At 36.5% G+C, this 17,609-nt stretch overlaps 1 protein-coding gene and 1 pseudogene across 2 annotated transcripts in view; one reads left to right on the top strand and one right to left on the bottom strand.

Moving 5' to 3' along the window:
• The first annotated feature begins 5,202 nt into the window (after positions 1-5,202).
• LOC105713812 (protein disulfide-isomerase A3-like) lies at positions 5,203-6,911 on the top strand (annotated as a pseudogene).
• A 2,594-nt stretch (positions 6,912-9,505) lies between these two features.
• Positions 9,506-17,609, bottom strand: part of PIK3C2G (phosphatidylinositol-4-phosphate 3-kinase catalytic subunit type 2 gamma) — a 419,361-nt gene continuing 411,257 nt past the window's right edge. For both annotated transcript variants that reach the window (XM_064377719.1, XM_064377720.1), the window contains 2 exons: positions 17,275-17,400; positions 9,506-9,942 (listed from right to left, as the gene is read on the bottom strand). In XM_064377719.1, coding sequence (XP_064233789.1) covers positions 9,790-9,942; positions 17,275-17,400 — 279 coding nt within the window. In that variant the 3' untranslated portion in view covers positions 9,506-9,789. The remainder of the gene's footprint in view (positions 9,943-17,274; positions 17,401-17,609) is intronic.

The following is a 17,609-nucleotide window of genomic DNA, read 5'->3' as shown; positions in this document are numbered from 1 at the left end:
TATTGAGAAAACATATTTTTAGTTCTAGGCCATGATTACTACTTTCTCTGCTTTTTGCTAAGGAATTGTGGTTAAGACCCTGAAACCTGCCTCCTAGAGAATTTGTTTAAATATAACCTTTTACTTAACAGTTTTAGGTTTACAGAAAAATTGCAAAAATAATAAATGGAATTTCCATATACCACATAGCCAGTTTAGACTATTATCTGTGACTGACCTAATATGTGGTCTATCCTGGAGAATGTTTCATGTCTACTTGTGAGGAATTTGTATTCTGCTATTGTTGAGTAGTGTGTTCTATATATGTCTGTAGGTCTAGCTGGTTTATAGTGTTGTTCAAGTATTCTATTACTCTGTTTGTCTTTTGTCTAGTTCTATTTGCTATTGGAAGTTGGTATTAAAATCTCCAAATGTTGAACTATCTTCAAATGTTGTTGAACTATCTATGTCTTTCCTCAATTCTGTCAGTTTTGCTTCACATATTTTGGAGTTTTCCCATTTATATATTTATAATTATTATATCTTCTTAATAGATTGATACTTTTATATTACACAATGTCCTTCTTTGTCTCTTATAACAATCACCTTAAAGTCAGTTTTAAAAATTAGTATAACCACCCCAGCTCTTTTTGAGATTGTTTGCATGAATGTATTTTTCCATTTGACATATTTGTGTTTTTAAAACTAAGGAGTGTCTTTTAGACAGTATATAATTGGATCGTGCTTTTTAATGCATTTGCCAAATATGCCCTTTAACTGACGAGTTTAATCCACTTATATTTAATGAAATTAAAGATATAAAAAGACTTACTTTTGCCAAATTTCCCTTTGTTTTCTATAGGCAATATCTTTTAATTATCAATTTATCTATAATATCGGATATCAAAATACACAGAAGTTCAAATCTCTAATATAAAATAGCATAGTATTTGCATGTAACCTATGCATATCCTCCTATGTAGTTTAAACCATCTCTACATATAACTGATGCAATGTAAATGTTATGTAAATATTTATTATGCTGTATTATTTAGGAAAAATTGCCAAATTAATTAATTCTAACAATTTTTCTGGACTCATTAAGGTTCTCTAAAAACAAGATCATATTATCTGTGAACAAAGATAATTTTGTCTCTTCTTTTCAAATTTGGATGTCTTTTATTTCCCTTTCTTGGCTAACTGCTCTGGCTAGAATATCCAGTACTATGTTGAATAGAAGTGATGAACCTGTTCACCCTTGCCTTGTTCCTGATCTTAGAAGAAAAGTTTTCAGTCTTTCCACTTTGAGTACAGTATTCAGTGTGGGTTTTTTATATATGGCTTTTATTATGCTGAGGTAATTTTCATTCTATGCCTTTTGACTGGAGAGAGTTGAATCCACTTATATTTAAAGTAATTTCTGATATGGAAACACTTCTGTCAGTTTTCTATTTGTTTTCTACATGCCTTATAGCTTTTATAGTCCTAATTGTTATTTTTGCATTACTGTCTTTTTGTGTTTAGTTGATTTTTTGTAGTTAAGTGTTTTAAGTATTTTCTCATTTCCTTTGGTTTTTATTCTGTATGCACTTTCTATTTGGTTACCATGGGGATTATGTTTAACGTGCTAAAGTTATAACTCTCTAATTTGATTTTATAACAGCTTAACTTCAATAATATACAAAATTCTGCTTCTTTACAGCCCAGACTTCATTCTTTAGTTATTGATGTTCCGAAACGATATCTTTCCACATTGTGGGTCCAAGTATATAAACTAATAATTATTTTTAATGCATCAATATCTTAAATTATGTAGAAAACAAAATGTGTAGCTACAGACCAAAGTTACAATAATACAAATTTTTATAACTGTCCATGTATTTACCTTTACTGTGGACCTTTATTTCTTCACACAGTACGGAAGCTCCTCTTGGCTGTGACAGTTTCTCAGGCATTCTTTGTTTTTGATGATGTTGACAGTTTTCAGAAGTACTACTCAAGTATTTGGTAGAATGTGGTCAGTTGGGATTTGTCAATTCTGATTTTTTTTTTCATGATAAGATTGGGGCTATGAGTTTGGGGGAGGAAAACCTCAGAGGTAAAGTGCCACTTTCATCACATCTTGTCAAGGGTATATACTGTCAAAATGACTTTCCACTGTTGATATTGACCTTCATTACCTGCCTGAGGTAGTATTTGTCAGGTTTCTCTACTATAAAGTTAGTCCCCCAATCCTCTTTTCCATACTATATTCTTCAGGATGAAGTCACTCTGCATAGCTCATATGTAAGGAATGGGTAGCTATGTTCCACCTTTTATTAGGCACAGCATTTCCATAAATAACTTGAAATTCTGCATGGATTTTGTTTCTTTCTCCCTACTTATTTATTCATTTATAGCAATATGGATTCGTGGATAACTATGTTATACTTTAGGCTATAATCTAATGTTACTTACCCAACTCGTCCCAGCTTTGGCCATTGGGAACTCTTTCAGTTGGCTCCTGTGTCTTTGGGAATATTTTTTCCTTCAGCTGGAGGACCATAAGAAGCAGATTCTTTACCTGAAGCTGCAGTTGATATTTCTGATATATAAGTCTAGTGATGATTAATATTTTTACCCTATGATCGCCAAAACACTTTCTCTTCTTAACGTTTAAATTTCACAAGTCGTTAACAGTATTTTCCTGTTACAGCCTTTTTCTCAACAAGAAATGCCAAAATCCTGTGGTATTTTTTTTTCTTTTCTTGTTTCCATATAGTTTTCAGACTGTTTTTTCTAGGTTTATAACTTTTCATTCAGCTTCTTATATGGGTCTGTTTACTTCTTTATTTCACATAGGAATAATGTTGTTTCCTGGACCTAAGTGTCTTTTTCTTTTTCCTCTCCCTTTACTCTTTGAACAAAAAATTTGTTTTTCCAGCTTTCTACTCTCAAAATTTTATCTTATGTCCCACATTAAGAGAGACAAAGTCAGTGAGTTCAATGTTTGTCACCTTGTTCAAACAAGTCTTGATTTTCTTGATCCTTATGAGTAGGAGAGTCCCATGTAAAAGATAATATTCTTATCAGACCAAGAGCTGATCCAGACCAAGTACTCACCTGTAATCATCTTGTCTGATTTCCCTTTAATAAGCCCTCCCCTTGCTTTGTTTTTACCTAGAACCAGTTCCACAACTTTTCCAAATATTTTTACTCAGGGAATCCCCGTGGCAATAATTTTGTTCCTTTGCAGTTGACATGGATGTCTTTTCATCCTTTATACTGATCTTCCTGGGATTTCGGTCTGAAATCTGACCAAATTTTCTTAACCCCTTGGAAGATCTATCCCAGTTTTGAAGAAAAGATGATTTGATTGTTCTTACATAAATGCTGATACTTTAAGAGAGATTTTAAAAAGCAAGTGTGATTCAGAGTCTTTCCAGGACATCATTACATCTGCTCTCCAAGGCTTTTCCTTTTTATATCTGATAGAATGTCTTAGGTACCAGTCTTTCTTTAGGAAATGGCAACAACTGAAATGTATTGCTCTTTTCTATTACCTTCGCCAAGAGAAGTTGGACTTGCGTGTATTGCCTTTTTAACTTTATAGTTCTCTCTCCTGGCTCTTAGCATCTCATTTCCCCTCCATATCTCCCCAGTCTGTGTTTTGAGATCCCAATATTTCTTTTGAGACAGTATCTTTCTCTTTACTACTCAGTTTGACACTTTCTATTTTCCTTCTTCCACCCCCATTGCTCTGATAGTAAGAAACTATCAGAAAATGAGGCTCTTTTTCAAGCTACTCAAGTTCTTTTTTTCCCCAAATAAGTTCACATTCTGAGGTACTGGGACTTCAACATATCAGTTTTGGGGAGTATATTATTTAAGTTCATAATACTCACAAATCATCTGCCTAAATTTAAAAGTTATACATAAAATTAACAAACTAACAAATAAAATATGTTTTATTAGCCTCCAATAATACATATACTTTTATAAATAAACACTTGGAAGGATGAGCTTTAATGTAGAATTTTTGGAATCTTTAGAGATCCCTGCTGAGTTATGATGGAATGAAAAGAGCTGGTCCTTATCCTGCAACCTCCTTCAGGTTCTGCCATTTATTCCTGACCCTGTCTCCATCCTGCCCTGTGGGTGCCTCATGCACATGTCTGTGAACAATCAAATGGCACATTCCAGCAACATCCATATACCCTGCAAGGAGCCTTCCCTTAGTCACCCTTGGAATGAGAGCCAGGCATTGCTCTCATTGATGGTGAGTCTGACTTCGAATGAATGCATCTAGAGAAAAGACCTTCAAAGGTTGTTCAGGCCAGAAGTTCTAGGGTCCTTAGGTACTTGGACTGTGGTCTAGAATGAGAGCTTTGGGTGTTGCTGAGTCACAACTAGAGCAGGCAAAATTCTCTATGGTGAGGACAGGACATCAGGGCAAGGACTTCCCTTGCCTGGATGTAAGTCTATACTGTCAGTGAACTAAACTTCTTGATAGTCTATGGCTAATTGCTTAGTGAAGGGAGACAAAGCATAAATAATAAGCAAAATAAATAAGTAAATTATATAAAATGTTCAAAGGTGATAAGTGCATAAAAGTGGTGTAGAGTAGGAAAGATCTGGTGTGTTTCCAGGGACAGGGCAGCTTGCAATATATCACACAGGGTGTCTCCAGAGATGGTGACATCTGAGCAACATTTGAGAGAGGTGAGGGAGCTAGGCAAGTGGAAATAGAGCACAAAGGCACATTTTGGGAAGAAGGAGTTGGTTAATCAAAGATTCCAGGGATGAGGCATGCCTGGAGCGCTTAGGAGACAGAAAGGAGGCTAGTGTTGATTGAATGTTATAGGCACAGGAGGATATAATGAGTTAAAATCAGAGATGAGGATGGGAGGTCAGATCACATGGGGCCTTTTAGGTTATTTTAAAGGCTTGGGCTTTTACTCAGATTAGAAGCCCCTGCAGAGTTTTGAACAGAAGAATGATATAACCATTCCCATTGCTGTATTGAGAACAGACTGCAGAGTAAGGGTAGAAAGCAGGAGACTGTTTAGAAGGCAATTATGTAATACAGGCCAAGGCTGAGAGCAGTAAGTTGGACCAGGGTATTTTCAGGTGGAGAGTGATAAGTGGTAGGTGACTGGATTTGGGAAATATTCTGAAGGTAGAGCCAACAGGCCTTCCTGATGCATTAGAATATATATATACACACACATATAAACTCAATAAATGTTTGTTAATGAGTGGACAAAAAAAAAAGAGACGCGCAAGCACTGGCTGCCGCGGTGTGGACGCGCGCCCGACCTCCACAGCCCCCGCCGAGCCCCGACCCTTCCGGCCGCCCTCACCTCACCTCGCCGCCATGGCCTCCGCCGCCCAGCGCTGTTCCCGCGCGCGGCGCTTCTTCTCGCCGCGGTCCGCCGAGCCGCTGCCTCCGACGTGCTGGAACTCACGGACGGTAACTTCGAGAGTCGCGTCTCCGACACGGGCTCTGTGGGCCTCATGCTTATCGAGTTCTTCGCCCCCTGCTGTGGACACTGCTAGAGACTTGCTCCTGAGTATGAAGCTGCAGCTACCAGATTAAAAGGAATAGTCCCATTAGCAAAGGTTGATTGCACTGCAAACACTAACACCTGTAATAAATATGGAGTCAGTGGCTATCCAACCCTGAAGACAGAGATGGTGAAGAAGCAGGTGCTTATGGTGGACCTAGGACTGCTGATGGAGTTGGCAGCCATCTGAAGAAGCAGGCAGGCCCAGCTTCAGTGCCTCTCAAGACTGAGGAAGAATTTAAGAAATTCCTCAGTGATAAAGATGCCTCCGTTGTAGGTTTTTTCAAGGTTTCCTTCAGTGGAGCTCACTCTGAGTTCCTAAAAGCAGCCAGCAACTTGAGGGATAACTATCGATTTGCACAAAGGAATATTGAGTCTCTGGTGAATGAGTATGATGATAACGGAGAGGGTATCACCTTATTGCGTCCTTCACATCTGACTAACAAGTTTGAGGACAAGACTGCGGCATATACAGAGCAGAAAATGACCAGTGGCAAAATTAAAAAGTTTATCCAGGAAAACATTTTTGGTATTTGCCCTCACATGACAGAAGACAATAAAGATTTGATTCGGGGCAAGGACTTATTGCTTACTATGATGTGGACTGTGAAAAGAATGAGAAAGGTTCCAACTGCTGGAGAAACAGGGTAATGATGGTGGCAAAGAAATTCCTGGTTGCTGGGCACAAACTCAACTTTGCTGTAGCTAGCCGCAAAACCTTTAGCCAGGAACTTTCTGATTTTGGCTTGGAAAGCACTGCTGGAGAGATTCCTGTTGTTGCCATCAGAACTGCTAAAAGAGAGAAGTTTGTCATGCAGGGAGAGTTCTCACGTGATAGCAAGGCTCTGGAGAGGTTCCTGCAGGATTACTTTGATGGCAATCTGAAGAGACACCTGAAGTCTGAAACTATCCCAGAGAGCAATGATGGTCCTGTAAAGGTAGTGGCAGCAGAGAATTTTGACAAAATAGTGAATAATGAAGATAAAGATGTGCTGATTGAATTTTATGCCCCTTGGTGTGGTCACTGTAAGAATCTGGAGCCCAAGTATAAAGAACTTGAAGAGATGCTCAGCAAAGACCCAAATATCGTCATAGCCAAGATGGATGCCACAGCCAATGACATGCCTTCTCCATATGAAGTCAGAGGTTTTCCTACCATATACTTCTCTCCAGCCAACAAGAAGCTAAATCCAAAGAAATACGAAGGTGGCCGTGAATTAAGTGATTTTATTAGCTGTCTACAACGAGACACTACAAACCCTCCTATAATTCAAGAAGAAAAGCCCAAGAAGAAGAAGAAGGCACAGGAGGATCTCTAAAGCAGTAGCCAAACACCACTTTATGAAAGGACTCTTCCACCAGAGATAGGAAAACCACTGGGGAGGACTGGGACCCATATGGGGATTATGACCTCTCAGGGCTGAGAGGACAGACTGGATATAATCTGAATCCTGTTAAATTTTCTCTAAACTATTTCTTAGCTGCACTGTTTATAGAAACACCAGGACCAGTTTATGTTTGTGGTTTTGGGAAAAATTATTTGTGTTGAGGGGAATGTTGTGGGGTGGGGGGAATTGTGTTGGGGGGTATTTTCTATTTTTTTTTTTTTGTACATTTGGAACAGTGACAATAAAATGTGTATGTATATGTACATATAAATGTATGTGTGTATATATATACTCCAGTTATGTAAATATGTATTTCATGTATTTCAAATGAACCCATATCAGCTCTTCTATCAGGCACTCAAATTTTTCAGTAAATAAATGTATAGACTTTTATGTGTTTATATGGTTATGTAAATGATCATATAAAATAGTTTATTTTTTTCATATACAGGAAAACATTTAATTCGCAAGCGTTTAAATTTTTTAAGTAATTGGAATAACAAGGATTTAAACAGATTCCTAGGTAATTCTCTTAAAAAATGTGTATTTGTATACACACACACACACACACACACACACACACACACAGGTAGAGAGAGAGAGAGAAAAACAAATTAGGATTTGCTTCAAGTTTTATTGCTCTTAATAACTGAACGATGGGTTTTACATCAACTAGGAGAGGAAAGGATGTGGGTAAAATAGGTTTTGGGGAAAAAAACCCTAATATTTTCCCTGATCTCTGTCTACTTTTGGAAACACTGAGTTTGGGATATTTACCAGCTATTGAAGGGAGATATTGATTTGGCAATTTGTTACTCATCTCTGGGATCTGGGGAGTATTCTGGGCTGGAGTTATAAAACTGAGAATCATCAGTACTCAGATGATATTTAAAACCTTGAGAGAAGATGAGATCATTAAAAAAGTTAAGCTTGATGGGAAAGGGGAGCAAGGGGTGAGCTCTGGGACACGCCAGCTCTAGAGGTGGCCAAGAGAAGCATGCTCCCTCACATAAGACAGAGAAGGAGAGATGAAAAGGAAACGAAGCTACACTAAACTAAAAGGAAGCACAAGAGGGTGTGGCATATTGGAAGCCAAATGAAGAAAATATATCCAGGAAGATAGAGTTACTCATTGTATCCAATACTGTTGACAAGTAAATCAAAATAGTTCTGAAAAATCACCTTTGCATTTAGCTAATTGGAGGTCAATAGTGATCTCAACAAAAGTAATTTCATTGAAACGGTGGAAGCAAACACCTGCTTGTAATGGTTCTAAGAGAAAATTGGAGACGAGAAATTGGAGGCACTAAAGACAACTATTTTGAAGAGTTTTGCTGCAAAGAGGAGCAGGGTAATGGGTCAGCATTTGTCAGGGACATGGGATAATGAGAAAGCTTTAATTTTATGATGGGAGACATAACATCATGATTACATGGTGTCCAGAATTATCCAGTAGAGAGTAAGGAAATGATGCTTTGAGTAGAAGAGAATTTCAGTGGCAGTATTTTGGAGTAGGTCAGAGGAGATGGAATCAAATGTACGTACAAGTTGGGGGACTGGTTTGGGATAGAAGCATGGGCAGCTCTTCTCTGATGATAAGCAGAGAAGTGGAACATGGAATTTGCTTACCTGGGTAGATGCAGTCGTGGAAGTCTGTGGCAGTTTCTTTTGACTGATTCTAGTTTTTAAGTGATGTAGGAAACAATGCCATCAGCCGAGAGTAAGGATTAGGGGAGGAGATGCTGAGGTTTCAGCAGAGAGAAGGATGTATAATTGTCCAGCAGAAAGGGAGAGTAATGGACTAAGAACATACAGAATTAAGGGCTCACTTGACTTGCATGATCATGTATTTCAATGAGACCATATCAGCTCATATCACACACTCAAATAATTTTCAATAAATACATTTACATGCTCACATGATATATAAAAGGTGATAGAAAAAGCTTAGATTTTTTTGTTCATTCATACACAACATTGAATAACCAGGAAATTAAATCTTTTCAGTAATTTGAATGGCAAGATTAAAAAAAATATTTTGATTGTCTTAAAGAACGTGGCATAGTTCTTTAAAGATTGTCTTAAAGAACATGGCATGTGGAAATTGTTTGCCCTGTTAATGGTGACTATGAAGGTAGGTTCAGAAGTAAGAAAAATAATGTGCACAGACAAGAAATTTTATCAGAAGGGAAAGTTTCAGAGTTTGAGATCTTGGAGTCCAGGCATAATAAAGTTTAAGTCATGCCTGTGGGTGGGAGAAATCCAGTGACAGTAAATTGATTGGTGGTGAATAGGGTGAAAAACTATAGAGTTTCTTCCAACAATCGAATTTAACAATTTCAGGAATTGATGTTTTGGTTTTCAGATAGAAAATAACATAGCATTCTGCTGAAATATACCAATTCCCTCAATAAGTAAGATTATGAGTAGGCATATAGCTATATATAATTTAAATTTAAAAAACCTATTACAGATATACCTAGATCTTGAATTAATTGATGAGGTTGATTTATTTGATTATCTTTCTTATAAAATACTTTAAAATATTGCTTTTAACTGTAGGCACACAATTAAAACAAATGTAAACATATGTTTAATTTTAAATATATTAAAATTATTTAATAAATGTCTTTTATTATTTTGCACATCAAATTTCATGCCATCAGCACTCCTTTGAAGGAAAAAGATTACGGAAAACAATGAAATCAGAGGTAGAAAATAAACAACATAAAAGACTAATTCTTATTTCTTTTTCTGTATCCCTAATACCCTGTGCTATTTTTGATAACAAAGATGTCTTGCTTATACAATTCAGAGGCCCAGAAGTGAAAAAAATACAAGTAGTTAATGAATAATGCATATGTTCATAGCAATGGTCAAATTATACTGTTTCCTAATGGATACCATTTTTCTTCATTGAGTGGGACACTACAGAGTTGGATGTTAATTGCTCCCACAAATACAGTTTTGCTCTTCACAATAAGCATTAAGACATGTCCTTGGAGCTCTGTGACTTCATCGTATACTACCTAAAAAGGGAGAAAATAATGAAAATATAAATCAGAAATGTTTAAATACATCTTTTGATTATTGGTTTTTTTTTTTTTTTTTTTGAGACAGAGTTTTGCTCTTGTTGCCCAGGCTGGAGTGCAATGGTACAATCTCGGCTCACCACAACCTCCACTTCCCGGGTTCAAGTGATTCTCCTGCCTCAGCCTCCCGAGCACAAAAAAATTTAGCTGCTAATACCTTGTACCCCTAGGTCAATGTCAGACTCTTTTATTGCTAACTTTTATTGTGAAAAGCTGAAGGTTCTACTAACATAATAGAGCTTAATGACAGATTATTTCTGTAAGAATCCTAGAATTTACTGATTCCACTAAGAATTGTCCACTCTATATTTAGAAAGATGGTAAATTACTCTTTAGAAAGAAATTTAACTATTTTTCACCTTTTATACTCCGTAAATATGTACAACTATTATGTATTCATAAAAATAAAATGAGAACATCATTCTTTGGTGTTGAAGGTTAATAAGGAAAAGCAGACCAATTTCTTTTTTTTCAATTTTAGATTCAGAGGAATAGATGTGAAGGTTTGTTCCATGGGCATATTGCGTGTTGTTGCAGTTCGGGCTTCTAATGATCATGTTGACCAAGTAGTGAACATAGCACCCAACAGGTAGTTTTTCCACCCTTGGTCTTCTTCTTCCCTTTTCCCTCTTTTGGAAACCCCAGTGTTTATGGTTCTCATCTTTGTGACCATGAGATAGACCAAGTTCTATGATTTCCCTGTACTACTTAAATGCAGCACAATTATATTTTCTTGTACATGTGCAGAAATAATTCTATGATTACTTTTATTTATTTAAAATTACTTATTTTTTAATTGTGAAAATACATGCTCATTTAAAAAATCTGTATGAAACTAAAAATATGCCAGAAAGGAAGAAAATAATTGGAATTTTCACCATTGGGAGATAACTTCAGTTAACATTTTGATGTTCTTTTTGTTTTCTATATATAATCACTTATTCAGAATCTGACTTGTAATTATGCTGTATATACAGTTTCATGTCTTGTTCTTTTTTTGTGAGTTTTTTTTCAAGAGGGATCTGTTCCGCTGTCCCTTTATAAAGTCCAGGAAGTAAGTTACAGGTCCATCGGCAACCTGCAGTGGTAAAGAGACATACAGGTATAGTACTGCAAAGAAATTAGTGATTTATCATGAAAGGAGGAGATTACTGAGTGGAAATCTGGCATGGTTACCAGGGAAATGTCTTAGAACACATTTAGAAAAGGAATTTCATATGCTGCTACAATCTTGCTTGCTTTTTACAGCCAAGTCACAAGATAGAAACTTTCTCAATATATGCCAAAAAGAAGCAGAGGAGACAACTTGAGAGGGCAGCCCCCTCGTGTGCATGGATGTAGTTTCCAGTGCTTTGCACAGCATAGGCCTACCTTTCATTATGTTATCAATGAGATTCAGTTCCAGATCAATCTGCTAGCTGTTCCGAACAATGATTCACTTACCAAGTAAATAATACCTCAATCAAGGGGCCTGAAATGCAATATAATATGTGAATGCAGTCTACCTGATCCATGTGAGTGCTCTTGGCTACCTCTTCTTCCAGAATTTTACTCTCATTTCATACAGGAGATTCAGTTTTAGTTTTCTAGTATTGCTCACTCACATTATTTCATTTCATCTATTGAGTTCTCCTGGGACAATAAACGATTTTAAGAGTTGCTTTAAAAATAATCTCAGAACCCTACCACTGTAATTCACGTTTTTTAACAACTGGGCACCCAATGCTGCCTGTAAATGGTTCCAGGACTTCAGAATGAACTCCTTTTCCTTTTCTCTAAGTGGCTATTTTGAACTGTCTGAACTATTCTCCATTTTTCTTCCTACATCATGTTCAGCTGATGAACTCCTCTCTCATTTTACAGATAAAACAGATAAAGGAACCCTCAAAGTGTGACTGTATATAATGTAGACAAATGGGAAGTCTGGCTAGGGACTTGGAATTGTATGAATAAGGCCTAAATTGTAAATTTTTAAAAAACATATCAATAATTTATATTGCCATTATCTGTTGTCAACTGTGTGTTTTCTCATTTGCATAATGATGATAATAATCCTTACCTTTTAGCATCGTAGGGAGGAAGAAATGAGATAATGAATATAAGCCTTACTACAAAGTGTGGAACATACTAGACACCAATAAATTATATCTGTAAAAGATCCATCAAATACACAAAAAAGAACAGTTGTTTCTTAGTATTTTGCTTCAGTTGACTGGAGAAAACCCTTCCAGACAGAATTCAGTCTCCCAGGTATTTAGCAAGCTGAAAGCGTCAAGAAATGACTTTAGGAATTAATTGCTTTCCTGGTTAAAATACAAACATTTGAACTTCCCAAGTTTTTTATTACTTAATAGATTCTTTTTCCCTCTGCTTCATTAAGAAAAGTTATTTTCTTAAAAGTGACTGAAGTTTTATAAACCTGTAATCATTGTACATTATAGATGATAAATATCTATTTTAATTGCTTTGGGGCATCCGTAATGTTGTTAAAAAGTAAGCACTCTTTTTAACTGAGCGATGAATAATTAGTGGCTAATGTTAGCAAAGTACAGAGATGATTATATTCTTTGAGACTTTTTCATCAAATGATTTAATATATACTCTGCATACTCAGAACCAAAAAAATGGTACTGGTACATACTCAGAACCAAAAATCAATAGCTCTTTTAATTTCTCTTTATAAAAACTTTTACCTATGGGCCCTAGCCAAGTCTTTACTACCCTCTGACAAATACTGAATGTGTGGTTTTGGAATTACTACGTTTAATAGAAAACACTTAAGGTAATTAATATCTATTAACATATACTGAACATTCCAAGCATTCACTGAACATTAGTTGACACAAGGGTCAACTGGATATTAAGGAGAAAGGAGGATAGGAATAACATAGTAAATAATTCTAAAGTGTATTTTCATGATTGAAATGAGAGAACAATAACAGAAACTGGTGTCTCTCGTGCTTGTGGGAAGCTGTAGAGGAGGCAGGATGATGAAAGAAATAGTTCATAAGTGAGAACAGGAATACTTTGTGGGTGGAGACAGGTAGGACTAACACAGCATAGTGTAGTGCAGTTAACATGAGCTTTGGAATCAGACAGTTCTGGGCTTGACATCTAGTTGTGTGACCTCTGGGTCTCAATGTCTTCACTTACAAATACAATTTTCATCATGTTGAAATAGCAATAGGATTATGATACAGATAACAATAACTATTGCTTACTGAGTGTGCCATATACTTGGCATTGTGCTAAGCAATCACTGTATATTCTGCAGGAGATTTTAAGGCCTGTGAAATGCATAGAATGTTCCTGTTCTGTCCTTAATATTTTCTCTTTATACCTTATGATAGAATAATATATAAGAAAAGGTTACAATATAAAAAATACATTGATTATAAGCATGTAATTCTCCCATAGCATAGAAATTCTATATTTCTAAAGAATCATGTGAAAAATGATGGTTTTTAACAAGAAGGCAACAGTAGTAGCAGGGAAAGAGGCTTTGGAGCCCGGAATCCCAGCTCTGCTTCTTCAAGCTATATAGCAGTTCCCTAAAATCACACCCCCAGCCCTAGCCCCACCTTGAACCCAGCCATGCCTATCACTGGGATTTGTACATGACAGGGGTTTTCAGGGAGACTGCTGACGAAGCCTATTGGGGCTCACTCTGCGAAGTGTCAAATAGACAAGCTTGGCCCTGCATCAAAGCCTTAGTATGTGAAGGGCGGAGACTCTGTCACTTGGCTGTGTCCCTGACCCAACCTCTCTCATCTCTGGATATTAAGAAGAAAGGAGGATAGAAATAAAAATAAAAAGAACTATTTTCACAAAAGGCTTTGTAAGTCACTGATATGCAACATAATATCTTCTTTGTACTCCTCTAAGAGATTTCTATAAAGAGGAGAGTGAGGTTATCCTCTCCCACTTCACATGCAGTAGCTTTTACAATTTGAAAAATACCAGCTGTGGTGAGTGGTTGACGCAGCAGTACTCAATGAGGTGGTGGAAGTGGAGGAGAAGTTTAAAACAAGGTAGATGCCATGTGATAACTCACTGGGCTCTCTAGTAAACACTGGGCTTACTAGTAAAGACATCTAGTAAGGTGCTCTTGAGGTTGCACGCAAGTGACTGAGGAGTTTGGCACGAAGATGGGGTCCTACATCACAACTGAGGGCAAGAGAAAGTAAAATCAGAGTTAAAATCTAGTGTGCTTCTTTGCATTTATTACAAATATTCTTGTTGTGTTGCTACAGACACAGAGTGAAAAAAAATTAAATTAACCATTGTGGCCTTTTTTTCCTTTTGACTCTCTGAATTCAACCAGCTTCTTTGCCAGAATTGTTTATATGATGTAGAAACCTCTTACTGTTCTAATGACTACTACTAGAATCATCACTTATACACACTACTTCGGATTTCTGCTTGATTGGACTACGTTCTGATTGGAATTGGCTATGCATGGACTGTAGTTTTTGAAGCAATTTAAGATGTGTCCAACGTATAAAGTGTCTATTCATGTGACAAGTATAGATCAATTGAAAAAGATTTATAGTGATTTTTAATCAGTGGGCTGTGGATGTTTGAGGACTTAGATTATTGCAAGCTGTCAGAAAAGTTATGTGCACACCAAGAATTATAAAATAATCTTCCATGAATATGTTTTTACTGCTGTTTTCTTATAATACATAAGGCTTGAAATAAATAAAACACAAGTTTATATAAATTATTCTGGATTGTTAGTGGTTTTTTGTTATTATATGTTTCCTTATATTAAAACTGCTCACGTCTAGCACAGGGTCTGAGAAGTTTCTTGATAGGGAGGTATGGAGACTTGTATTCAAAGAGTATGAAAAGAAACAGTGATATGTTTTGGGGAGGTGTACACTTCTCACTGTTGACATCATGACAAATAATAAAGTGTCAAAATATCTTTCCTTACTAATTTAGAGAATCTTTTTCTCGCTATATATGCAGTATATACATGTATTTACATTTTATAAACACACACACGTGCAAACATACAGTGTCACTTATAAAACTACTCCAAATATTTATATATTTATTACACATCTTTTTAGAGGTAACTAAGTGTTAAAAGTATTAAAAAGGATAAGACATTTATCCCAGCCTGAAGAAGTTTATGATATACTAGAAGAAAAAACGTGAGGGCTAAATAAAAGATGGTAAGTGTGGTGTGAGAGTCCAGGAGATGAGAGTGTTCACAGAGTCCATATCTGAGGTCAGTCTCAAAGCAGGCAGAGAAGAGCAGAGAGAGGTGAGTGGTGGCATGAGTGCTGTCACAAAACCCTAAAGTCCATTCAGGGAATGATAAGCTGTCTGATGCGATCTGAAAATATGGCTAAGTATGGGGCAACAGAAAGAGTATAAGCACACAAATATTCCCAAATGATTTTTGATAAAAGTGCAAAAGAAATTCAGTAGAGGAACAATTGCTTTTTCAACAAATAGTGCTGGAGTAATTGGTATCCATAGTGGGGAAATAAAGAGCCTTGACTTAAACATCACATTTTATTAAAAAATTTTACTCAAAATGAATAATGTACTTAAATGTAAAATGTAAAGCTATATAATGTTTAGAAAAAAATATAAGAGAAAATCTTTGAGACTCAGTGCTAGGTAAAGAGTTTCTGAGTATTGACACCAAAGGTACCATCTATAAAAGAAAAAATGAATAGAGGAAAGCCTGGTCTAAAAGTGCCTGTGTGACATTCAGATGGAGCTCTCCAGTAATCAGGTAGAAGTGCAGATCAAAAGCTTTAGAGAGGTCGGGTGCAGTGGCTTACACCTGTAATACCAGCATTTTGGGAGGCCGAGGTGGGCAGATCACCTGCGGTCAGGAGTTCTAGACCTGCCTGGCCAATATGGCAAAACCCCCTCTCTACTAAAAATACAAAAATTAGCCAGGTGTGGTGGTGGGTGCTTGTAATCCCAGCTACTCTGAGCAGGAGAATAGCTTGAACTCGGGATGTTGTGGTGAAGTGAGATTGTGCCACTGCACTCCAGCCTGCTGCTTGACACAGAGCGAGGGGCTCTGTCTCAAAAAAAAAAAAAAAAAAAAAAAAAAAAAGAAAAAGAAAAGCTTGAGAGAGATGTCAGGGCTTTAGGAGTAAATTCAGATGCAACCTACCTACAGGTGATAAATAAAACTTTGTGGATCCATAAGATAATTTTGAGAGCATGTATAGAAAGAGGAGATGAGGGCGGATCATGCAACTTCAGTGAACAATAATATTTTAAGAGAAAGAATAACAATGAAGGAAAATGAGTGAGTAGGTAGACAAAATGGAAGAGAAGTAAGAAAAGGTGCAACTCAAAAAGCAAAAGGGAGGTTTCAGGAAAGAGGGTGTGGTCAGTAGTGCTGCTGTATAACTGAGCCAGGCAGGAGAACCTGAGGGCTTTTTGGATTTTGCAGTTAAGAGTCTACTGATGCCCCTTGAATAAAGTACTATCAATAAAGGTCAGCATCCACATTGCAAAGCATTCAAGGGTGAAAGGGAGAGATGAAGGGAGAGCAGGCCATGTGGGTTAATTTTGTAAAAGTTTGGAGGTGACAGGGAGGGAAAGAAAATTGCTTAGTGAGGCTGGGTTGGGTAGTTGTTTGTTTCGTTTTTGAATATTTCTGAATGAAGGATCCTGTTGGATGAGACAGCCATAAGAAAAGGAACACAAATGAGCAGCTGAGCAAGGTGCAGAGGAGATGGGAAAGGACGGAATCAAGAGAATAAATGTAGGGGCATGCCTTAGAAAGAAGTTAGGGAATTGAATGTTCAAATTGCACATTACAAATAAATTAGAGAGCTATTTATAATACACATTAACTTCCATTTGTATTTTGTATTTTTTTTTTTTTTTTAGTTTTTCAAAAGGGATTTTATGAGATTTACTGTTATACCCAAGGTAGTATATGCTAAAATTATTAGGTGAGGAAAATCAGGTAAAGGAGAATAAGGTTAGAGAAAATAAGATGAAGTCAGGAATAATGTTAGTATGCAAAACAAGTCTTCGGCTTTTGCTGGAGGTTAGCCACAACTTGCAAATTGGTTTATAAGAGCTTTGAAAGCAGTATCTGTATTTTCCAGTGCCCACAGCATCTAGAACAGTGATCAGCATACTGCAACTATTTTGGAAAATATCTTTCCTTTATGAAATAATGCTGCCAATTACTGCAAATTTTCCATATTTGGTTGTTAAGCTGAAAAATGGTAAGAAAAATACAAAATGACTGGACAAAAGATGACTCATACTTACAATTTCATTGTAAGTGGGGTCTGTACATTTTGGAACAGATTTTGTTTTCCTCCTACGAACTTCACTGGGATATGGTAAAAGATAAAATTCAACATGTGCACTGGGCGCAGAGCCATCTGGGAGATGCTGCAAAGGAAAATGGTTATAAATATTAATGCATGTTGCTATCAAAGAAAACAAATACAGAGCTACTAAATATCCAGAACAAAGGCAGCATCAGGATTTATTACAGTCACTTTGTTGATCAGAAAATAAAAGAAAATCAAAAGAAATTCATCAATGCTCAAAGATAATTCCAAACTACAGTTTAAAAGAGTAAAACTGGCCATCTTAAA

Source organism: Aotus nancymaae, unplaced genomic scaffold (genome assembly GCF_030222135.1).
Source record: "Aotus nancymaae isolate 86718 unplaced genomic scaffold, 86718_ANA_hifiasm-v0.15.2.pri h1tg000016l, whole genome shotgun sequence".
NCBI lineage: Eukaryota > Metazoa > Chordata > Mammalia > Primates > Aotidae > Aotus > Aotus nancymaae.
This window is presented reverse-complemented; position numbering and strand designations above follow the sequence as displayed.